At 35.8% G+C, this 25,429-nt stretch overlaps 1 protein-coding gene across 1 annotated transcript in view; it reads right to left on the bottom strand.

Moving 5' to 3' along the window:
* LOC110443581 overlaps positions 1-25,429 on the bottom strand; it is a 230,151-nt gene that overhangs the window by 201,723 nt on the left and 2,999 nt on the right. Inside the window, exon 3 of the mRNA XM_021487872.1 lies at positions 23,732-23,793. Coding sequence (XP_021343547.1) covers positions 23,732-23,793 — 62 coding nt within the window. The remainder of the gene's footprint in view (positions 1-23,731; positions 23,794-25,429) is intronic.

Here is a 25,429-nt window from a genome sequence, read left to right as displayed (position 1 = left end):
AGATATCTGTAGTCCAATGTGTAATACTTATTTTATCTAAATGACAAGATTTATTTTATTAGCCATCGTGAGCATCATATTGTCAAAATAAATGTTCCATATGTGATTTCATAAAATTCTTTCACTTTACAATTAAGGTTTGAAGCTTAAGTTTGAAACATACACTTAGTTCAAGTCACTCAAAGAAAAATATGTACAGCTAAAAAATCTGTATACAAGGAAGTGGCCAATTCACCTTAAACTGTAAAAAATTTAATAAATGAATGGTATATACAAATTTATTTGCCTCTGAAAACACATGGTTCATCTTAAATCTGTCTTTTGATTGTTCAAATCAATTCTTATACAAAAGCAATTCTGTCCAAATTTCTCCTAGATGTGTTCTGTCAGCCTTGGAAAAATTCTTTGTCAAAATAGAACATATTGAAGATAAAATCTAATTTTTGCACCGAGTTTAAATCAATATCTTCTATACAAACAGGCTTGGCTAGTCAGAATCAGTTCTGCACTATCTAGAAATCAATTTCTGCCATTTTTACATAGGCCTGTATTGTCTGAAGTGGAATTGTATTGGAAACAGAAAGCAGGAAGCTGACAACTGCACCGTTCACACATCACCACACCTCTTGTCGTAAATCCTGCACCATGCACCCTACTATTACTGCTGAGATGTACAATGCAGACATTGTACCGTATCGTTCTACATAAATTACTCAAATGCAGTCTCCATAACTCACCTACATCCAAAATGCAAATCCACAGACATTTTTTATATAACCCTTGCATAATCCCAAACTCACCCAAATGCAGACTTTCAAATGTTTTTCTGTAGCCTTCTCCGTAACTTGGCTGAATGCAGACTTCTAGATGCTTTACTATACACACCCAAACGCAGACTTACAAATGTTTCAACATAGCGTACTCTATAACTTGCCCAAATACAGACTTAAAGACGTTTTACTATAGCATACTCCATAACTCAACAATATTGAGACTTAAAGATGTTTTCCTCACTTGAATACGGAGACAACTAAAACAATACTGGACAAATACATAAACTGCTTATCAAGCAGAAATAACTTGAAAGCTAAACCGACCTCATGAAAACAGACAGCAGACCTCAGGCTTATTTTGTATTTTACACTGAAATCTATAGATTTTTCCCATGATAACCTAAGGAGGTTTGCAGAAATTAAAGAAGGACAGGGGCTTGTTCCAAAATTAATCCTGTATGACAATATTCATCTGTAAAATATTGAGGAGGATTTTAAACCGACCATAGACTACTATTACAACAGTGGTACCACCAGTTACTGTTAATGTAGTCAAACAAGAAACAAAATGGTTAATGGGGAAAAAATCTAAAGAAATAATCAATAGCACACTGCTACACTCGTGGCTGGTGAATGAAAACATCTATGATTCACCAACATCTAGAACAGTCCTCATTATGTAGACTTAACCCGAGTCACTGGAGTACCTCAGGGTGTCCAGCTTAGCCCATCACAATATGGCTACCTCGCCTCTCAACCCAATGTACTTCGGCTACACTTTGTTTTGCGATACACGAAACAGAATTTATATTCTGAAATCAATGTCTCTAAGAAATGTCACATTCATCATTGAAGCTTCAACAATCAAAATCACTTCAATGTTTTGATTGCATATCACTCACCTTACAACAAAGTTGAAAATGCGAAGTTAAAAATCTTAAACACTTTATTAAACTAAATCAAGATTTATAATGACGAAGGAGTAAATATTTATTGGTCTATAATGCAGTGCTTTGTTACAGGTATTTATAGAGCTGTATTCATGAAGATTTAGTCATCAATTTTATATTTCAGTCATCGCTGTTTCCTATTTACCAGCTGTTACGACTCAATCACAGGAAGAAGTCGTTTTTTGTGCAGTGTTATAACTACGAAGGGACCTCAGTAAGGTACATCTTACCTGAAGTCATACCCGTCCACCTGTATCACCTGTAACGACCTTATGGCAGGTGTTAAATAATCAAACACTATGCAAAAGATGAATCAACAGCATCATTATATATAATTATAAGAAATTTGACACCCATTACTAAGTTTCAATTCCTAACACCAATCCCCAATTTCATATGAACTGTCATTTCTTAAGAGATTCCAATTTCCTACACGCCTCTATTTCCGAACTTGTTCAATGTCATAATCAAGTTCTGTGACTCTTCACCTGAGGCCAAGCCAGTGTTTTATTAAGAAGACAAAAACTCTGACACACTGACATCCACAATTATAGAAGAAACCATAGCTATGCTTATATAATTTCTTTCATGACTGTTCGTTTATGAGTCATTTCAGGGGTAAAATCTGAAGGACATGCAAATGTTCATGCAGACCGTGAATGTCTTTGCCAAGCCTCACCAGAAAACAACATCAAATGACTTGGTCCATCCCTATTTCATAAATTAACATTTCTGGTCTAACCAGTTCAACCGTTTGGAATGCAATAAATGAAAGCGATCCAAGTAACAAGGTGGGGGTCACAAACCATTTTCCATAATTTCAAATATGATGTCTTGTTTCACCAAGATCATACCGAAGGCCTTGCAAGATATAAATGTTTGCATCTTGGAATATTATGGGCTGAGGCAAAATTAAATCTGCATCACTCAACATTTGTTAACATTCCATCACTTTAATAAGCAGTTAAAATCAAAACACTTGTGTAAATCAATCTATCATACCTAGATCTCCCTCCAACTTCCCTCTACAGCCAGAAATTAACCTTCTACATCTGTATTCATTTTCAGTTTCCTGTGTCAAGAATTTCACATATTTTGTGGAAATGTTAGTAAGCCATGAAATTCATCCCCTTTTCACATTACCAGTGATTGATGTTAACATCAGTGCATATGTTTACCTGTCTAATCCAAATATAGGTGTGCAGGTTTGATACAGGTAAAGTGTATACCTCTATGCAGAAAGACTTTGACATCTCCAGAAACTACATGTTACAATGTGTATTTTAAACATTTCAGGACATGTTATAAATCAAAGTTATTGCCATATTTCAAACACCATGTTATAAATTATTCAATGGCAACAATAAGCAGACAAAATTAAAGTGTAATAAAGGTATTTCTTGAATGGAATTTTGTTTAATTTGCAATTTTAACCAACTTTAATACTAAGGCAATATGACATGTAGTATAAGCATTCTAAATTGTTCATGCCCTCCATTCTGTCTCTGACATTCCAGGTATATACAGGTCGGCGACCTTGTTATTTCATTCTTCCCCGTCACATCTCCTCCTTGCCCTCTGACTTCACCTCCAATCTCCACATTGCTTCCCCCTATTGTGTTCTTCTTACATCACCTTCATCTCCCTTTTGTCCATCTTTCATCTCCTCCAACGCCTTCTTCCTTTCTCTTTCAATCCCTGATGCACCTCAGGCTTTCTATCTCCCCCTCACAATCTTCTTTCTTTCTTCCTCTAACTCCCCTACCTACAATCTTACCTTCTCTTTCTTTTCTTCTCATCATATGTACTCTTTCCTCCTACACTTACCTATAGTCCTCTCTTTTTTTACTCCCCTTAACCCCCCATCCCCGACGCGTAACATTCCTTTCTTTTCCTCTCATTCCTCCCTATCTCTTCATCATACCTTCCTTTTAGCTCCAATTTATTGGTCTCTCTTTTCCTTCCTCTACCCCTCTTAATTATTTTCCTTCCATATTTCCTTCTCCATCAATTTCTCTCCCTTTCCATCTTTTCTGTCTCAGCTCTGGTCTAGCCAGTTATAATGATAATTATATTGTCCATCCCCCTGTTGGCTAAATCCACTTGTCACCCCTGTAGGTCCTTCAAGCACCTTGTGTACTGTCAACAAAGCAGTGATAATTGTCCTCTGGTGAACCAGTGAAAACGACATCTTATAAACCACTCACTGCTCTGTCGGATAAAGGTCTCGTACAAGTCTCCTGTCATTGATTTCTACGAGTCTGTCATTATGACATCACAGACCCTGGGAATGTCTTACACCAGTACTTCGTTAGTTAACACTGCCGTTCGACACAATCCACAGAACATAAATGGACATATAGCAAGTGGAAAGCTGACAGTCGGACAGAAATGATATTGATGCAGCTTTGAGATTCAGAAATGATACGTTCTTTAAATTTTAATAGACATGTAGAGATGGTCAAACAGACAAATAATCGTATCATTATAAATATCAAGCAAATTGTAGTCATGTATGAACAGATATGGACCAACAAACAGACAATATACATATACAGACAAAAATCTTATAGCACAACTTCAGGATTCAGCAATATCAGGCTTATGACAAGCACATGCTACTGTACAGCCCCCACGTGCACCTGGCACTTCAAACTTAACGACCATTTGTCACACACCCCACATTATACCTATAGTCTTATATGGTCAGTAAAACATAAACTTTTCCCCCTCTAGCTGGTACACCTGTATACCTAACACTAGAGTCATGTGATTATATCTCTCCCATCACAGCTTATCTTTAATAGTGTTCCCCTGTTCTGTTTTTAATTTAGAAAGTCACCGGTTAGCTATGACACTTGTAGGGTATCACATTTTTACACTTCCAAGTAACATCTGTCTAAACAGAAATTTCACACCCAAATCTCTTACTAAGTCTTATCTTAAAATTATCCACCCTTTAAAAAATCCACCTGCTCTCAGATCATCAATGTTCCAAGTAACCTGTAGGTCCCGGACCCAAGTCCTGTTCATCATCATAAAATTATTGTCAGAATACGTCACCTTTAAAACAATAAAACACTCATAAATATATGGGTTGTTGACACCTTGTGTCATCCTGCTTAAAGAAGTCACTGACCTCTGTGAGCAAGCTATTTTAACTTTAAAATTCAAAATGGATGCTTAATATTAACGATAAATCTCTCCATTCTGTGACTGTATACTACTGTTTCTACAGTTTCACAGAAATTATACCCATTTTTATCTAAGTTGAATATATTTTATATCAGCTTATTGAGAACCATGAGTAGTGTGGCTTATTTAACACTCCAGGGGAAGGTTGTTAACAACTGAATTATCACCAAGCTGTCGCCCGTGAAAGTCAAACAGCTATGAAAATTAGAAGATCAACAAATGAAACATTAATATTCATGAAAAAACAAAAACATGTAAATTTCTAGCTTTTGTTCATCACATAGAAACCTTACAAAGGTTAGATACATAAATAAATTTATGATTTCCAAGGTGTATTGGTATACTGTGTACCTGGAAATTTTAGCTAACTTTCGTCGTTTTTCACCTTCTGTAATCAGGGCAAATTTATCATTACAGTGAGTATAGTAAACAAGATAATAAATGTAGTAAATGTGTGAAGGCAAAAATAACCTAGGTGAATAGGGGTTTTACTGGCACAGGGCGAAAGGGTGACTGGGCAGAAGAAAATCAGTATACAATATAATAAACACATTAAGCATTTGAGTCAAGAGAGAAGGAAAGTGTATATGCTGACGAAACATTTTATTTTCCTGTATACTTGGTCAGTATTGTACATGTGTTTTGTTAACAAAGTGTATTCTATTTTTTTCCTTCCTGTTGTTATACGAAGAATCAATGCATGCAAGCCTCAGTCTGTGTGTAACGACGAGAGATTCATCGATGTCTCAGCCATTTAATGCTGAAACTGCAGTTATGACCCAGACACGCACCATGTCAGCCCATGTTCCATCTCCGCATTGTCTCACAGCACACTGGCGTACACACACTGACCCATCAAACATATCTGATCGTCCTCTGGCTCGGAGCCGAATATTCTTATTCTTGGGAACCATTGCGACAAAAGTTTATCTGATATTTGTTCATGACAAATGAAGCTTGGTAGCATCACAATAAAAGATTTAAAGACAAGGACGCATTCTGTGTCAAAATATATGAACACCTCACTAGAAAACTTTGTCTTGATTTGTAGGACAGGATCTTTAAACATTGTCTCAGATAGAAGTACAGCGTACCAGTAATATGCTGCAGATGTGCATACTAACGGAGACTTTTCTGTGTTACCAATCGTAGAAAGTTAAGAGTATGATAAGACAAAAAAACATCATCTGATCACGTGAAATAGATGTCATGGAAACACATTGTCTAATCATGCGGAGCTTTACTCTACCATTACAATCAATATACCACGTCCCCGAGCGAGCATCAGATGAACCTACAAATTTACGACCAGAGAACATTATTGACATGATCTATAACCATTCATGCAGCTCTACACAGAAACAATGAAAACAGATCTGAATCACACAAGCGTTTCACTTCTGTCTGACCGAGCAACATTTACTGCCTGGCCTGATGCATGCAAGCTCCCGTGTGATTGCTCTGACATTCAAGCATTACTGTGACATGGATGGAACTCTGCGATATATAATGGTACATTGGGTGATAATGATGTAACGATCATCCATGTCTCAGTACACAGGGAAGGTCCAGTCAATAAACGACTGTTGTAGATATATAACCCGTGGTGGGAAAACCGCAAATATATAGTTTCTCGTTACAGCATTATATGTGAACATCCTGGTAAAATTTCCCACACTACTTTACTACTGCCAAACAAGATCAGTCATTCCATCAGCTATAGGAAGATCAATAGATTTGTCATCACTGTTACTAACTAACCCTAACACATTGGAAATTGAACATCTTACATTAACAGTCACTTCAAAAAGACATTCACCTTGATACCTTAATAGACTATTCTGAACAGTAAATTATCCTCGGAGAAGTTTAATGTGCCTAAGACACCATTCATTTTCAATAAAGAGAATATCAAATTTCGATGAAAACCCGATCAAAGCATCAAAATCTAAAAATGTTCAGAAAGTCGGAAAAAAATCAATTTTGTACATATCAGAGGTCAGCATAAATTATCCAAGGAAGATAAAGATGTCTGATAGCCATGAAAATGTTTCTTGAGGATAGGAATTCTTTGAGTGGCAGGTAACAATAGTGAAAAAGGAGAGAATTAAGACTTTCATCATTATCATCATCAAAAGAAGGAGTGGATGGCAACAAGAGACAGCCATTGGGCGACAAAAGACTGAGCGACCAGCAGCAGAAGACGAAGTCATTCGACGACAAAAGACTGATTGACCACAACAAAAGACAGGGAAGAGTATTTACAGTGTGTAGAATTAGGCACACAACAACAAACAGATATTTAGGTTTGGAATGAAGGGCCGGTGAATTATATGTCGGGAGTAAAGAGAGGGCGTCTTGCTGCGACACAAATAAATACATCATAGACCCAGTGGTCAGACCCTCCCAATGAAATCCATCCATCACTCGACCCGGGAGCCAGGCTATACGAAATCACTGGACCTTGGAGGCAAGCCGAGGTTCAATTAACAAAGTAATCGTCTTCACTTTATCTAGTTTACAGGCATATCACATCTTCAATGGCTGTTTCCCTCCGACTAAGTTTGTAAAGGGGTTTGTGTCATTCAGCGAGCTGTATTTAGTTACACAATTCTTCTTTGCTTGGGGTTGGAAGGATGCTTGATACAAAATTTGATCAAATGTGATAAAAATTGTATTCTAAAACAAGTTTCAATATCAAATATATCTAATATAAGTGGGAGTTTTATGACAAGAGTGTGGAAATGTGCAGAAAACAGACCAAAATAAATTGGACTAATAATGTAGCTTCAAATCAATTCACAATGGCAACACTATCCTATGTATAAACTCCCCTTGGCAGATCAAGAAACACTTTTCCTGCTTAGCTGATGCTCTTGTTGCAGGCAATGTGAAATAAAATTACGATAAAATCAAGCCAAAAACAGCCCACAAGTATCTCTATACTCACCCAGTAAGTAATTAACAATGAAAAATTGATGACATGGGCCATGGGCCATCTGCCTACATAAATAATCATTGTTTCTGATATCTAATATACTGTATCAAAAATCTCACAGTTAATGGTGCTTATCTTGTAAATAATGCAAGCATAGTATTTACTAAAAATATGAATGCATATGCAAATCAATCATCCTCAGAAACAGCTTATCCAAATTTCTGATCACGCCAGAAGCCTTTATATAACTCCAAGAACAAATGTTCATGATCGTGTTATGCAGAAAATAGCAACGAAAATACCAAGTTAAGTGTTTACATATTTATTTTATTGGCGCTATATACGCAAGATGAATTCTTTGCCTTTGCCAAACACTTTCTCTGTGTGTCAACAGGGGAGATAACCTGTGCACGTAATACAATTTGCAAGAATTTGTTCTACTTACAATCTGCAATAAACATGCACATTTTAGTAAAAGAATGAATAAACATTCAAAAAAAAAATCTTTCGCGATGCTTCGATAAAGGCAAGTTAATTTTTTTACAACTGTTCAATTTTTGTTCCATGATTTGATGAGATTGTATAGCTACTGTTTTATGATTATCATAAAACGAAATTATCTCTGTTTAAGTATAAATACATCGCCACAAAAATAAACTTAAATGATCAATAATAAAACAAAAACCACATGGGGTACCACATGGGTTTTAAAACAGTTTTGATAACAATTTTATAACCAGATTTATACTACTAACACTAGGCAAAACATAAGTACTGATCTATCACAATGTACATATTTCACTGACGCATGACTGATCACACCTAAATTAAATATATCCTCCAATAGCTTCGCTCAAATGCCATGATAGACAGTAAACATGGTCAGAATTTATCCAGCGATCACCAACTGGGCATATCCCTTATCCAACAAATCTCACAGACTAATCAGATTCAATCTTCAAGTTTATTTCCCTGCAGGGCATAACATATGTCCATTTTTAGATTTCACAGATCTAGACCATTCTGATGTATTACAACCCTAAGGTGACTCGGAAGATAAAATCTGAAAAATCATTTAAATTCACTAAAATTTCATTATTTATTTACCCACAGCAAACCTCTCAAATAGACACTAGAGTTATTTGAATATTTCTTCAATTTTAAATGATGCCTCAGTGAACAAAGTGATCCAAACAAAACTCCATTGACCGTCTCATTCAGAAATAATCAGTGGTATCACTTCAATCTCAACACCTAATCCATATTGGCCTCGAACCTGGTGATCATATCCTGTTTGAAACAGACATCAATGAAGATACTCCAATCAACACAACGTAAACAATCCTCACACCCACATAATCACTATTATACACGATTAGACCATCACAATTACATAACAAATAACTGATTCATGTAAGTTGTCTATTTCAAGTGGTAGACGTAACCCAACCCCGAGACGACTTTAATACCTGTCATGGGATGATTAAAAGTATTTCTTTTTAAGTGTCAAAATACCTCTAAAGCTAGAGTTTTAAATACCAGTTACTATGCACTTAATATGCACCCCCTGCTGTCAAGAATCTCGGTTTGTTATCGGTGCCCTTTTTGACAGGTTCGCTTTACGTAACGTCATACAACCTTGTATAGCAGTACCCTGTATACATGTGACCTGGCTGTTACACCCCGAGGTGTGCATCTGTAATCTGTGAGCTGTCACTATAATTAGATAATACCTCGTGGTAACATCATGGAGGACATGTCGCAGTGATCCTGTTCTGTTGGTCTGCCGGAATGTTGACAATTGTACTGCGGGAGTATTGAAAACTTCATAAACAAGACCATTTTGAAAAACAAGACAGGAAATTTGCAGGCATTTCAGAGATGGAATATATTTATGGTTTAGTTAAAAATGTCCCAAAACATACTAAAACAAATATGCATGTCAAAAAAAGGAGTGAAGTCTAGCTGGAAATGTCATATATTTGATATTCAGGGGAGGATGGAGAGGGGAGGGGGGGGGGGGGGGGGGGTGGACATGCTATTTGAAAGTGAAACAAACATCCTCTGTACAAAACCAATGAAGGGAGGTTTATATAGATTTGCTACAATTTAAAATTTCCTATTTCCATTTTTGGCCATCAGATATTTCAGATAAACCAGTGTAGGCCATTTTAAATATTCTATTGAAATTCACATCATTATTCAATTTCCATTCCTTGTGACCTATACTGACATCTTGACAGCAATTTTACCAGCATCCATCATCTTTATAACTCCTGTAATTAAAATTTGTGACCCGAAAATTGCTGTTACTAACTCATAATTTTCTCCCATAATAAAAACATGACACACATGTATGAGCAAGGCTTAAGCAGGATCTCTTTAAATAAATATTTCCTTGAATGCATATCACATTTCGTGGTTTCATGATGTGACACATCATCTAGCTGACTCTCTTATTCAATGTATATTTAGAAACAATTTAAATTAATTTCTCTCACTCCATTTTGCCTTTACAAATCTGATTCAAAAGTCGTCAAAATGTGTTAGATGTATTCACCATGTCATGCTGTTTCAGGGTTTTTTTCTTCAGAATTTTTGGAATCCTTGTCAGGCAAATCATAACCATTAGATTCCAAAATAACATTGATCAAATAAAAGACAACATAGCATGGGGTTTAACAGCTGGCATTCAGAAACAGAAATAATTTTGGTCCAACAACAACACCTTAATAGCAAAATATGCAATTGTTCCAATTCTCCAGTAAAAAAAACTTGTAAAATTAGCTTTCTCCATGAAAGATAATCAGGATTAATTTTTTAACCTGTAAAAGTTTTAAAAATCAGTGTAAACGAAATGCTTGTGAAAATCAGCAAGTATGTGAAATTATGTTGGCAGGTCGATATACACCGAGGATCTTATAAATTCACATGGAAGAGCAGCAGACACACTATTAGTGTCTATCCGCATTTTCGAGCCATTATTTAGCATCTGTTTTACTCTCCCTGAACGGTTACGTAACTTTGGAACTTCGTATTTCAAACCTAACTGCCAACCATTTGTAAATGTGAAAAGTCTCATTTACAGACACTCCCATCAACCGCGATCATTAAAAAAAATATCTCGACCACTTTCCTCCCCAGAGGTTTTCAGGTTTGTTTTTGTCTCAACCAATATAAACACTGCCGAACATACTGACAAGGCTGACAGTTGCCAAGGATTAAAGGTATGGTGACCAAAAATGGCACAGGATGAATGCGACTTGACAAAATGGCCGACAGGAGAAATTATGCACTAGAGAACATTAATACTGTAAACAAATGCTTTTATTGATGTAGGAAAACTGGGGATCAGGGATTGTCTCGCACAAAAACTTGTCTGCACATAAGAAGAATGAAATTCCTTCTGTAATGTAATTCTACTTGAACAAAAGCCAACATGCATGTGTGAGGTTCGGAGTTGGAGGATACGCTAGATTGTCTACCATGAACCCCGCTCCTCACCGCTCTCCACATTCCAGAGTCTAATAAAAAGGTTAGAGCGGCTTGTTAGCTTCATTATCAAAATATTTTGGACAACATTTCTGACATAATTGCTCCACTGCTGAGCTACATCTCTGGTGGTATGCTTCCAGTGAGGATAAACAATTGATTTTAAAACACCTTGATAATTGTCAATAATCTCAAATACTGACAATAGTCTATCAGTCTGCAGTCAGAAAAGACGCAATTATTGGACATCTATATCGGTGAAGTTGTGTGCATTATATTTCAAAAGTACATGTGCCTCCACAATGGGTTCCCACAGAAATGAGGTCAGTAAGACCCAAATTCTTGTTTAGTTTTTAAAAGTGTTAATATCACACACATACAAACTGCTTTAAGTACATATGAAATATGGCACTCTTAAAGTCAGTTCAAATCAATTCAAATCTTACACCATTTTTTATCAAAGAATTTCTATATTGTATACACAAACATGTTAATAAATATAATTTCAAAAGCACCTTGTGTGAATTAGAGCTTGTTTCAATCAAAAGTTGCAATACATGTTTTACTAGTAAGGAGATGAAGTCTTATTTCTGATACTGGTGAATTTTTTCTGTCAATATTTTGAATTCCTCCCCCAAATATTTCTGTAGGAATTCAAATGTTCTCTACCAGAAGGGATGTTAAGAAAAGAAAAAAAGAAAAAAGACTCAGAAAATGTAAGAATGACACAGTATTTCATTTCTGCAACATGTCCAAACTTATTTGTAAGTAAAAAAATTATCATCTCATTGTTCAAACATAAATGATGTCACCGTTTTCCCTTCAATCAAGACAGAACATGACAGTAACCGAGTCCTTCACCTGTAACCACTCAAACTTTGACCAATCAGTACCTTTCATGTGTGCAAGATATAAAATATGTACCCGGAAATGTGTCGCAGCTGCACAACTGTAGACGGGTAGGTTAACGAGATAACCTGGGTATACACCCTTGTCAAAAATAAAGTTGGTTATCAGCAGGTGATGAAGTGTGACTCATCACTAGATGTCCTGTAGTGTGTACCTTGTCCTCGGTATACCAGCCTGTGAAGTCCTCACATTATATCACAACAAGCAACCTTGACCTTGACTACCTAACAAGCTCCACCCTGACCTTGAAGGTCGTACGTAATCATTGTGTACACCCATTGTCCCACGCCCCACAATCAAGTGCATTGTACTGTATTAGACACCAGTTCCGATTTCATACTTGGACATAAATGGCAGCTCTTTATAAAACTGTTAGGGTGTGCACTATGAATCATACTTTACTCCAGATTGTGAATTGGAACAAACACTTGATTGAAGTCAATGAGTTGACCATGTCATCTAATAGGTGCAGCACTTGAGTAAACACAATCCCGAAAAATATTATTTTAAAAAAAATATGCCATTGAATGAGGTTTTTTTCTGTTCATAAAGGGTACTTTTCACAAATAGCCCAGACGGAATAGCTGTTTCATTTTCAAAATAAATATTTCTGAGAACCTGAACAAGAAATTTTAAGAAGGTAAATGTTGCATTCTATCAGAACAAAACAAATTTACCTGTGTACATTTGTCTAATATATATGCATGCCGCCATATTGAATGTTAAATAATTTCTCTTATGCATGAGTCAATGCAAGTATAAGGAGCAAATATAAACAATTATACATATTTATCAGTAATGATTAACAATAAAAGGACTTGCATAATCCTAGCTAGTTACACCCCTTTTATTTAACATGAGCAAGTCTAGTTATATCTATTCTCGATTACGACCATCTATCTATTGAAACTTATCCCTTTGGCTAGAGTTGTGGTTAGTGTAATTATACCTCTTCCCCAAGACTTAAATTGATCCAAGTCTAGCTACATCCCTCTGCCATAACTTTCACAAGTTTACTAATCACACTCCTTTATTAAAGTTTTAACAATTCTAGTTACACCCCTTCACAATGACTTAATCAAATCTGCTTACACTCCTTCTCTACATCTTCAACAAGTCTAATTGTTACGCCTCTTGTCGAGGACTTGAGCAAGTCTACTACCTCCCTACACTAAGTACAGTTACACCCCTTTCTAACGTTTTAATTCTAGTTTTACTCTGTCTGTACCTCTGTGTACCTACATCTGACATTCATCCTCCAATACCGCAGCATTGTTACATCATCTTTACACCTACATCCTCGAACCAATTACATGGTCACTATTCTCAACAATACCACAGGCAACATTTTCCCACGTACCGACAAATGTAGGTCTCTGACAGCGCAACTGGCACTGCCGAGTCTAATAATCACATCTGATTAATGTAAGAACAACATGCATCCTGCTTCCGAAATAATGCCAACAAGCACCTTAAAATATAATTTATATGACAGCATGTTCAGTTCCTACATAGGATTTGTGTCTTTCCATCAGGTATCAAACAGATATAGTCAGTGAGGGCTAGCATTACAAACATTTGAAATACTAAAAAATAATTCTGTATCCACTGTCCCCCGTTACTTCCCCATACCTCCTCCTCTCTGCACCACCCTCCACCATAAGAACTGTAATGCCTGGCTTGATTAGATCTGACACGACTTAATCCTCTCCCCTTCCCACCTCCAACCCCTAACACATTTATGTCTTGAGCTCTATACATATATTTAGCCTCCCACTAACTCATAATCCTGAAAATGTGCAAAAAACTTTTTCTTAAGCTATAGTCTCTTCCCTTAAAAACATCTCAATCCAGTACACCCTGTTAAAACATCACAATCCAGTACACCCTGTTAAAACATCTCCTAAACCCAGTAGATCTCTTTACGTTGGTAACTACCACTTTAGATTCAGTGAAATTATCTGTGAACAACTTAACTCACAATATAAACCCTACTTTACTTGATAAGACCATTGGTTCTATAAGTAAGAAATACTGGAGGCCAATGGCTTGCACTGATAAAACGTTGGCCCCAGTCCTAACAAAGCTCTATTAGGACTCTATAATACACTTCTATTTTCTTCACAATGAACCATGACATTTCTAGATCATGTTTCAAGTCTGTCAGGTATGACATAGATAAAAAAAATCCTTCATCTTCTTATTGTTCTGTGTCTATGCCAAGTTATGATAAAGACACAAACAAAAACAAAATCTTTTCTTTTTTATTTCTTTCCTATTGTAAACTGTAAGCAAGAGTAAATCTTTTGTTTCGTCTGATTTTAGCAAATTTCATTGTAAACACTGTTTTTAGTTATAAAATGAATGAAATGTTTGATGAAATTTTTACGTTAATGAGCTGTCCATGATGACAATGGGTTCTGAGCAGAACATAAATATCAGTGAAATTGACGACATATATATTCATAAATTCTATCTCTTTGAATCAGAAATTCAGTCCAAAATGTGTTCAACTGGAAATACAAAACAACTTCGGCAAATCAAGGTCCACAAACCTCATTGATCCGATCGTTCAATAAGTAGGTCAAATTTTACACAATTTTAAAAATCAGCCACAAATCCTGTAGGACCGGTTAGGACTATTTGTGACAAGGTTATTTATCGACGGTATTTAACGCCTTGTTCTTGTTATAACGGTGGAACAGGTTATGTCAATGAGAGAGCGTATGAAAGTTTTCAAGTTGATGTTGTTAAAAAGAAATAAAACATGGTACCATGACACAAACATGTGCTAAGCATATTCAAAAATGAGGTGATCGATATCTGCATGTCAAAATCTGGGTGGTAGTATCTACTCCCAATTTAAGATTAACGATCAATCAGACTCATTAAAACAGTTTATAAAGATTGAGATATCTGCCTCTAGCTACATGGAGCCAGACACCAAAGTACTTGTAGTCTATTTTTAGCGACACTAATTTGGCAGTGTTTTATAAACAGTGGGGTATGTGTCCCTTGGCCTGAATAATATTCTCAAGACCTGTTAGCTTTCTGTCAAATCAACATATAATCTTCATTTAATAATTAATAACATAAACAGTAAATATCATAATAAAATACTACAGACATATTCTAACAAACCAACACTTCGCACAGAAAAAATGTAGTTACAAAGAAAATATTTTTTCGACTTTTGAGAGGTTTCATTGCAAGGCAAACAAAAGCAACTAGCAATGTTTTGTAGTAAGATACAATTGTATGTTTTGGCCCGATAACCAGTTTGAGTTAAGGTTGGTAAAGAGAATGTGTCGACCAGCTGTTGGACTGAACAGAGTGTAGATCAATATAAGAATAATTTATAAGGACACATATATCAGCCTGTCTATACACAACATATGTTTTTCAGGAAGTCCCTCCAGCATCTGAGTGTTGGCACTTTCAAAACCATGCAGGAAGATTCTTAGTCTAACGATTTCCCCTCTTATACTTGGCTCACACACCTCATGGCTGACAGACAAAAGAGTGATTTTAAAGACACATTATGTCTGTCAGTTAATGCGCAGTCATAAAGACACATCATGTCTGTCAGATTATACAAAGCCATAAAGACACACCATGTCTGGCAGTTGATACGTAGCCATAAAGACACAGTTAGTCCAACTAATACCTGGCTATAAAGACACATGTTCAACAGATAATATCTCACAATAAAGACATATGTTGAACAGGTAATATCTCACAATAAAGACACATGTCTAACAGGTAATATCCTGCAATAAAGACACATTTCTAACAAGTAATGCCTGTCAAAAAAGACACATGTCTAACAGATTATACCTGGCTATAATGACACATGTCTAACAGGTATTATCTGGCTATAAAGACATGTTCAACAGATAATATCCTGCAATAAAGACATATGTTGAACAGGTAATATCTTGCAATAAAGACACAAGTCTAACAGGTAATATTCCGCAATAAAGACACATTTCTACCTGGCTATAATGACACATGTCTAACAGGTAATATCCGGCTATAAAGACACAGGTCGAACTGTCAATACCTGCCTTTAAAGACACATGTCTAACAGGTAATACCTGGCCATAAAGACACATGTCTAACTGTCAATACCTGGCTATAAAGACACATGTCTAACAGGTAATAACCGGCTATTAAGACACATGTCTTACTGTCAATACCTGGCTATGAAGACACATGTTTAATAGGTAATGCCTGGCTAAAAAGACATTTCACGTCTAAAAGTAATAACCTGGCTGTAAAGACACATCGTGTCTAACAGTATATAACTGTCTATAAAGACCACAGACATGGCTGAAAGACAACATGGGATTGTAAATATCCAGTGCCATTATTTACTTGCCTATAGACACCAACAGATATGGCTTAAAACATCTAATGGCTCTCAGGAACAAACTGACAGACAACAGGCAAATCCTGTCACACAGATTGGGCCAATTAAGGAGAATTCATCTGTAGATGTCTGGATCAATATTTAATGATGTTCCTGTTTACCATCATTACAGAAAGGATAGGAAATCTGCTAGGGTTGTGTCAGTTTGAAAGAGGGTTAGAAAACCACTCCTAAGGGTTCAAATCTGTCAACAGTCAGTGAGTTTTATTAATTAATATACCATCAGGTAATTTTTTAATAAAGTTTTCAATATATATAAAGCATCTGAAATATTTATGGAACTATTATGAAAATACACATTAAACAACCTCAGTTATGGAGTTTGTTTTACAATGTAAACAAACCATCATAACAAATAGAAATTTATGACAAAATAAACTGTCTCAATGAACAACGGCCTTTCCTGTAATCATACACACCTACATGTACGCCAAATACTATACCCTAGCCAAAACGTTCTCTACACAACAAGAGTGGGTATGTGAGAAAGCCTAGGTGCTTCCATCCGTGACTACTTAAACCTCTGGCTGAAGTAGTTGTTCATTTTAGTTTGTACTTCATTCCAAAGATCATCTGGCTGTAACCGACATACAGCGCCCATGTTCTAATTTCAAGAAAATATTTTAAATTCTACTTTATAACATGAATAAAACAAAACCACAGGAGATATTCATCTTATAGTCAACATGACCCTGAAGGGAGAAATTCCTTTCAAGTAAAAAAAAAAGTAAAGAACATCCCAACACTGTTTTATCTCCTAGCCCGCAGTAACTTCAGTAATTAATGTCACCGTTTTCTTGTCTTAGTAAATAAGATGTTGCTTTCTGGTTGAACTCCTGTCAAACGGAGCTCTTTTTGAAAAGGAGGTCTGAAAGGGTTCAGTTGCCCTGGAGATGTAATACATCAAGTAGTCTTGTAAGGGTAACACCTAGGTCTACGTGGGCCTTAAAAAAATAAACCTACACACACAACTGTCATTGAGTAACTCGTAACTTACGAGGACAAGATTGTAAACAATGTTAATACTGCACCGTTCATTTGGGGTCGTAAGATAGGTCATTGCAGGCTATTTTCACCTCGATCACTTTGATTAAGTAAAGTATATGTGAGCTAGGTACATGATAGCCATTCTCTTTTAAAAATCTTCACCAAAGATAAATTCTTATACATCCAATTTCATTTCAGTGCTCATGAAGACAGATTCTTATAAATTGGTTCCTTGTTAAGAATAACTTAGAAGCATGCCGACAAATTATTCACCTCAAATAGTGAAAGTCAGTGGTATGAGAAATGGAGAATGAATTCCTCGGTCGTTATGTATTCAATACTTTTTATAGAGTTGTTATTTAGAAGATTGATCTCGCCCACCGAGCCTAGTCTGTTATTACCTCTATATCTACTGAACACACATGTAATTTGGCAGGAATGTCAGTCGCTATACAGAATTGAAGCTCACTATACAGAATTGAAGCTCTCATACACATAAACATGGCCTCAGACCACAGAATATTTTGGCCAATATCGATGAATCAAATGATTTCTGAGGTCAATATGTTACTTGCTCAGGTGGCTGTTAGGAACTGATACCTAGCCAGTACAGATGCCATGAAATTAGCCTTTAAAGATACGGACATCTTGATTTTCTGCGATATGATGAAGTAGCAGAACTGGACATATTCAAGCGCAAATGACAAGGTAGCTCAATTGGTAAGAGTTCTGATGTCCCAGGTTTGAATCCGGTCTTGTCTGGCATTTTTCCTATCCTGTTACAGAGGTGCCTGTGACCAACCATTGTTTCAAGTACTGGGTGTATGCCTGGCAAGGGCATATCTAAACCTGGGTTGTAAATAGTGTCGTCTTCAGGGGCAAATAGGGAGAGGAGATATAGCAGAACTGGACTTGGTCAATCAGCAGCAACCAGACAGCTCAATTGATTAGAGCGTCTGTCTAGAGTTGGGAGGTCCAAGGTTCAAATCCCGGTCAGGACATGTATTTTTATTTTCTGTTATATACTATAATATTATGATATTCTGTGAAATTGTGCCATCCAATCAATTTTCAACACAATTTTATCTTTTAACTCATTCACCCCTGAAGACACATTTGAACTCTTCCATTTCAAGGGTTGGAATAGTCCATTGTAAAATTTCAGGGGTGAATGAGTTAAGGGTCTCTAGCAATCTTTTGGGGAAAAAAACATATTGTGTGTTTCATATGTATGTCAAATCTTTCTGTCATACCCCTGAGACAAATATGATATTTATATGAGACACCAGTTGAATATCCTCTATATATTCCCTGAGTTATCGCTATCATAGTACCAACCTAAGGGATGACCTTCCTAAATGGTCAGTCTATAGCTATCTGCCCTTGTGGATGTACGAATGAATTTCATATTTTACAGTATCCAATAATCTATACAATGTAGTTTCAAAACAAGAAATAAAAAATCCTTTCATCAGTGTTTGTAATTAGACCCGCCCTGCTTGTTGTACCTGTAATTAACGTAAAATGTTGTGTATATATTGATGAGATATTCATCTCGTGATCTTATTACCATGAACGAAACATGTTAAGTTGCGAGATAAATCTCTGCAGACCTGTCCAAACTGTGCTGAAATCTCATCGATCAAACCATCCCAATCTTACAAATTTTAAAACCTGTGTGTGCAAACTGACAACTCGGAAATATAAAATTCACTTATCTACGAGTTCCAGATCAATCTGTTTATCGTCGTAAAATTTTTCAACCATAAAACTAAAATCGTTTTCCTGTGATTAGTAACAGCTACCTACACGCTGCATTTAAAGTCTATTCACATTGAAATGATACACATTCTTTATTTTTATTTAGGCAGACAAAACTCCAATCACCCAGGCATTTGATGTCTGAAGCATAGACAGCATGTGTAAGTGTTATCAGTTAAACTTTGTGATATAATTTACATCTAATGAATTATTCATCAATAATATTTTGAGAAACCAATCAGGACACTGCAAATATATAAGCACATGTCATACAGATTTTAAGTTTGGTTATCTTTTTTTGGTTCAATATTGCAAGGAAATTCAAAAGTTTTTGCGACAAAGAGTAATTTTTTTTTGACATATATGGGTGTCTTTATAAAAAAAACAATTAGGAAAATAAAACTCAAAAGAAAAAACTCTTGTAACTATTGACATAAAAACTAATGACAGTGGGTAGAATCTGAAATTTCTGTGTACAACAGTGGGCAGAAGAACCGAGATACTGGCAACTTAACGACCTTATAGCAAACAATGAAATGCATTGCATCTCCTTTTGATTATAATTACATCAATGTTGTTAGATACATATTAGCAAGGGAACAAAGCATGTTTTTTTTAAGTCAATGATTGAATTGTACATATATATACATATACCGTTATAAATGACTTGACCAGCCAGTATTAAACTCACAACCTCTCGTCCGCCTACAGAAAGGTTATCCTGCAGAATGGGCTACTAGTAATTAGAAGATAGCTAAGACAGACAGACAGGAAGACGACATAATTAAATTAAAACAGACCCTAGAAACTGCAACTGTATATATAACAACATGCTACCATGCATCCCCAACCTTTCTATCATTAAGTTACATTGTTTACCGGAAAAAAGGCTATCTAAGCATTTTTCACAAACCTAAACACATTGTGCCAGCATGATTAATGTGAACTTTCTCATACGTGAGTGAACTTAAAATATAAGTATTCCCTGGCAGCTGTTATTCCATAATTTATGGGAAAATTATTATACACTTTAACATTTTTTTTAATTAAATCATATTTTATTGTCAAAATTTTCACACAATGTGCATATTTTATATCGGTTTTATGTGTAAACAAAACACTGTTAGAAACACTGCTATGTACCACCCATTACGATGGAGTAGGTAAAACATATGGTTCTCCTCAAGACCAGAAATATGCGTTTCAGTTTATGTGTGTCAATCAATCCCCAGCAGATCTGACAAGAGCGAAATGTATATTTCGCCTGTTTGATAGACATGTATAAAGTGAAATTACTACTTCATTTTGTATTAGCTCCACTGAACATATTTTAAATAGAGACAATGTTTAATTTTTAAGGTATTGTATGTTTACAGCCAAAAATTAAGTAGCTGGGTAGAAGACTTTTATTTTCTCAAATAAACTTTGTAGTATTACCTACTGTAATAGCTAACATGAAGTTTATATGAATCATTTGACCACATCGGTCAAACCTTCCCACAGTAGCACTGTTGTCATCAATAACACTTGCCACTCTGTGTTTACATCATCAGCTACATTTAAGTGACAGGCCACGCTGGACGATTTCAGGTGAAAGAAGCCCACATTGTAAATGATGAAAGTGTTTCATGGTGCACACCTGCAAAGCTGTCAAAAATAGCTTCTGGTCAAGTAGTTAGAGGTGACAAATGACCGCCAGTTTGATGACAGGGCTCGGCTGCCTAACACTATACAGGTCCGGCCCTAACCCAGGGCAATAACAGCCTTTATGTGGCCACCTACCTACAATCATAACAGCATTTATGTGGCCTAATTCCTACCTACAACCAACAACATTTGTACCTATTGCACATAAAAATGGGAGAATTCTACCATAACCCACACCGAAATAGACATAAAACTACTGATAGACAATGTAGACCAATAGTTTACCATTGAAGTTGGTAAACGAAATCTCCCATCAATGGAAATACTATACAGCAAAACCTGGCTAAATTCATGGGAAAATTGTGAATGCTGCTTAAAAACATTTTTACTGTTTAATGTTTATTATCGGAAAAAACCACACAACGTTCCTTCATAAATCAGACATCATATCTAATTGTTTGGTTTTATTGAGAAATTTTCAGTTCTTTTGTTGTTGTTTTTTTGATAAAAACAGGGGAGATATTTTGTTAAGTAGTTGATTTGAATTGAAATGAGATCATTTTAAATACTTGATGTCAGGTTGTTAATTACACACCGACTCGTAAACACACTGGAGTGCATTTCTATTAATCATAGTCACTCACACTGATTGTCAAGGTCATACCAGTTAATTAGCCAATTAAGTACCTCTCACATCAAACGATCTTCGCAATGAAATGCGATGTCATTAAAAAGATAAAAAGATTGAGTGTGCTCTCTAAGAACAAACTGCTATAATAGTGTCTTTTTTTCCAAATTTCGGGGGATGGTTTACGACCAAGTAATGCTGCAACCCTTCAGAATTAACCAATTATGATAGAGTCATTGAGGACCGAAGAATGTCAATAGCCAGAAGTCGAGCGACTTGTTTATCAGGGGGTTTTCTTTTTTACTCATCGACAGGACATACCAATTTAAAGTACTGATAAATGGAAATTGTCATTCCCTGCTGGCAATTGATGTTCAGCATTTTGGGTAATTGCAACAACTGCTTACCCCATTAACAATATACATGTAATGTGACTAGGTGGATGCAATGCTGGGTTTCAGCATGGTATTTAAGTGAGGTAGCACTATAAAGATGGCATCAGATTTGCGCTATCACAAGGAGACCAATACGCCAACAGCCACTAATCCCAGGACACAAGCAAACATGCATACCTTACACACAGAGGCACATCCTTGGATAACCTTAGCTGTTAACAGGACATTAAAACGAAACCAATTATTCATTGAAATGGCATCAATATCATTACTCAGAACATTTTCTTTTTGGTTTCCAAAGTCTAGAAACGATTGGTTGATTGATTTCTGAAGGTTCATCAGCACAGTATGGTTATACAATCAGTTTCCTTGTAGTGAACCTCTCACACAATGTCAATGTCTCATCATCATCTTAACAACAGTTTTGTCTTTCTACTGCAAAATTACATTAAAGAATCTCTCCCAATATCAGCCCACATCCAAATCTGCATTAACTACCGGTATACGAACAGTCAAAATTTTTTTTAAAAAAATGCATCCTTAAACATCTAACATGTTGGCGTCATCAAAGCAATTTGGTTCCTTCCCAAACACCTAAGACGTACAATCAGAAATGTCCCTTCCCAAACACCCAAGACGTACAATCAGATATACAATATCTGAACCAATTTAAAAACAGCAAAAAATAACTAGATTGAAATAAAGTATACGATTAGACAGCAAAATTCAACACTTTTTGTTTCACTTAAATTTAAACCGGATTCTGTATAGTGCTGTGTACTAAGGCAATCGTGGATGTGACTATTACTGTCTGCCTCGAGTCTCCACTTACAGTTAACCGCTAGTTGTATAGAGGTATTACTAAGTTAGATAATGTGTTATCGTATGAGGTATGCTTTTATTTCAGTTTCCTCAACTTTCTCCTGTCCTTCTTAAAATTGTTCACATCACACTTTTATCTCTCTTTATGGAAAGAAAACTCAACACATATCATCAGGTACTCATATAGATCATATTTTGAAACCACTTTCAATATTTCCAAATCAGTAAAGCTGACAACAAATTAAGTTTTCTAAATCCTAAGATAATTTAGAAAGGGTTGTTGATGTGTGATAGAATCTAATTTAACAACATGTGCAGTATTTAAAAAATGCTAAAATCAGATATACGATACATAATAATTTTATGAATAGTTTCTCATCATGTACAAAATAGTATAAGCAGGGCTGGGAAAATGGCCCGTTTTTACCAACCAATGTAATAAAAGACACGAAGGCCATCATCTACCTATCTGTCGCCTCTTATTACACGTAAAAGAAACGGTGAAATTCTACCTCCGACTGATGGCCTTGTATACCGTGAATCGCCATAGTCTGGTGCACTCAAGCTAACATAATTCACGTTGAAAAGATGAAATATGGCACAAAAGTTCGCGGAGGAGTGAACTTTTAAAAATATATCAACATAACATTTAGGGTGTATTAGAGATAGGAATACAAATTTTACGTAAGGATGTGCATACCAGATAATTTTTCAAACCGAGGTCCGCTCCACTGAAATGTGACAACATATATGTATACACCTGTTTTAACTAAGCAATCGTAGACATAAATTTCACCCTTACCTTCAGCAAGTGTTTATTAATCCATTTTGTAAATGTTTTCTTTTGAACGGCATCCCTTTCATCTGTGAATGGGAAAAAAATGATGGAAATTAGACCAAATTTCATTATAGATTCATAATTATATCAAATATACCAATAACACGCTCCATAAATCACTTAGTAGGTATATCTATAATAAATTTTATTTCATTCGCAATCTGAAGAAAAAGAGGAAGTGCTTTGAAGGCAGTGTTAGAAATGTAGGCAAGGTCTGAAGGGAAGAAAAACACACTGTAGAAAGTACAACTTTCTCAGTTAAAATTTAACCTTACTTAATATATACATCATACATGTATTTCAAACTTAATAAATATCAAGGAAACAATGTATGGATAAATGAACACAATAAATTTGAGCCAGGTGTAAATTGCATTTCATAATGATGATGCAAGTTTTCATGGGAACGGTTTTGAACAAAGTTTGTACCTGTAACAGGATGGTTGGTTTGGTTTTATTTTTGTTTAATATCCTATCAACAGCTAAAGTCATTTAAGGTTGCCTCCATGTGTGTAATGTATGCCTGCTTGTGTGTTTGTGTGCTGGAGGCAGGGTATGCTGGTGTATTTGCCTGCTTGTAATAGCATGACACTGATGCCGACTTTTAGAGTGCTACCTCACTGAAATACCATGCCAAAGGCACCCAAAACAGTATTCCATTCGGTCACATTAACTATTTCAGAATAACACAAAAAGTACATGATGAAATATGTACATGAACTTCATTGTACTATCTTAATTCTTAACACATCTGTACGTTCTTCAGTCGGTTATCAACAAGGCAACAAATTACCTTACAAATCTCACATAACTATTGTCACAGCTACATTGGTTTCATGTCATATCCAAGGATAATCTCAATCAAATAAATATACATAAATATATAGTGTGATCAATCATCACTTGGTTGAAATGGTCTATATATACATATTTAGCCAACAGTTTGTATACATTTTTTTAGTTTTGGTTTCCTTTCTGTTCTGATTTTCTGGTAAAACATATATAAGCATGGAGGAAATCAATCCAAATTATAGTGCTATCTCACCGAAATGTCATGTCACAAATATCAGACCATAGTGCTATCTCACTGAAATGTCATGTCACAAATATCAGACCATAGTGCTATCTCACCAAAATGTCATTACACAAACATTGTAATTCTTTCATGATTGAAAGACACTATAGTGCTATCTCACTGAAACATCATGCTATAACATTTGAAGATATTTGTGCTTGTTCACTGTTCTGTGACAGTACATTGGACAAGATTACCAGGGGAGGGGGGGTATATATTCTAACTCACTGTAACATTTTGTCAACGGATATGTTTCTTGTCATGGAGCAAATGGGATACAAACCACTGTCCTTAGGGGAATGTGGCATTATTCTCTTCTCCTCTACAGCGACATATATTACAATCTAACGTGACGGGACGGTCATTCTACAATGCCCTGCTACAGGTTGTCAGCTCCCCTAGTATCTACTGTTCTTAACTAGTGAATGTTACAATCCTCTTGAGGTGTGCATTAAACAATGTAAATATTTATATATTAATTTGTGATCTGGTACCTGGTGCGTAAACATCCTAAATTAATTATATCCTCCGGCTATTACTTGAACAATTATTATTCTAAAGTACACACGTATGTTGTTGGTTATCTT

The sequence above is a fragment of the Mizuhopecten yessoensis genome, unplaced genomic scaffold (genome assembly GCF_002113885.1).
Source record: "Mizuhopecten yessoensis strain PY_sf001 unplaced genomic scaffold, ASM211388v2 scaffold716353, whole genome shotgun sequence".
NCBI classification, from domain to species: domain Eukaryota; kingdom Metazoa; phylum Mollusca; class Bivalvia; order Pectinida; family Pectinidae; genus Mizuhopecten; species Mizuhopecten yessoensis.
This window is presented reverse-complemented; position numbering and strand designations above follow the sequence as displayed.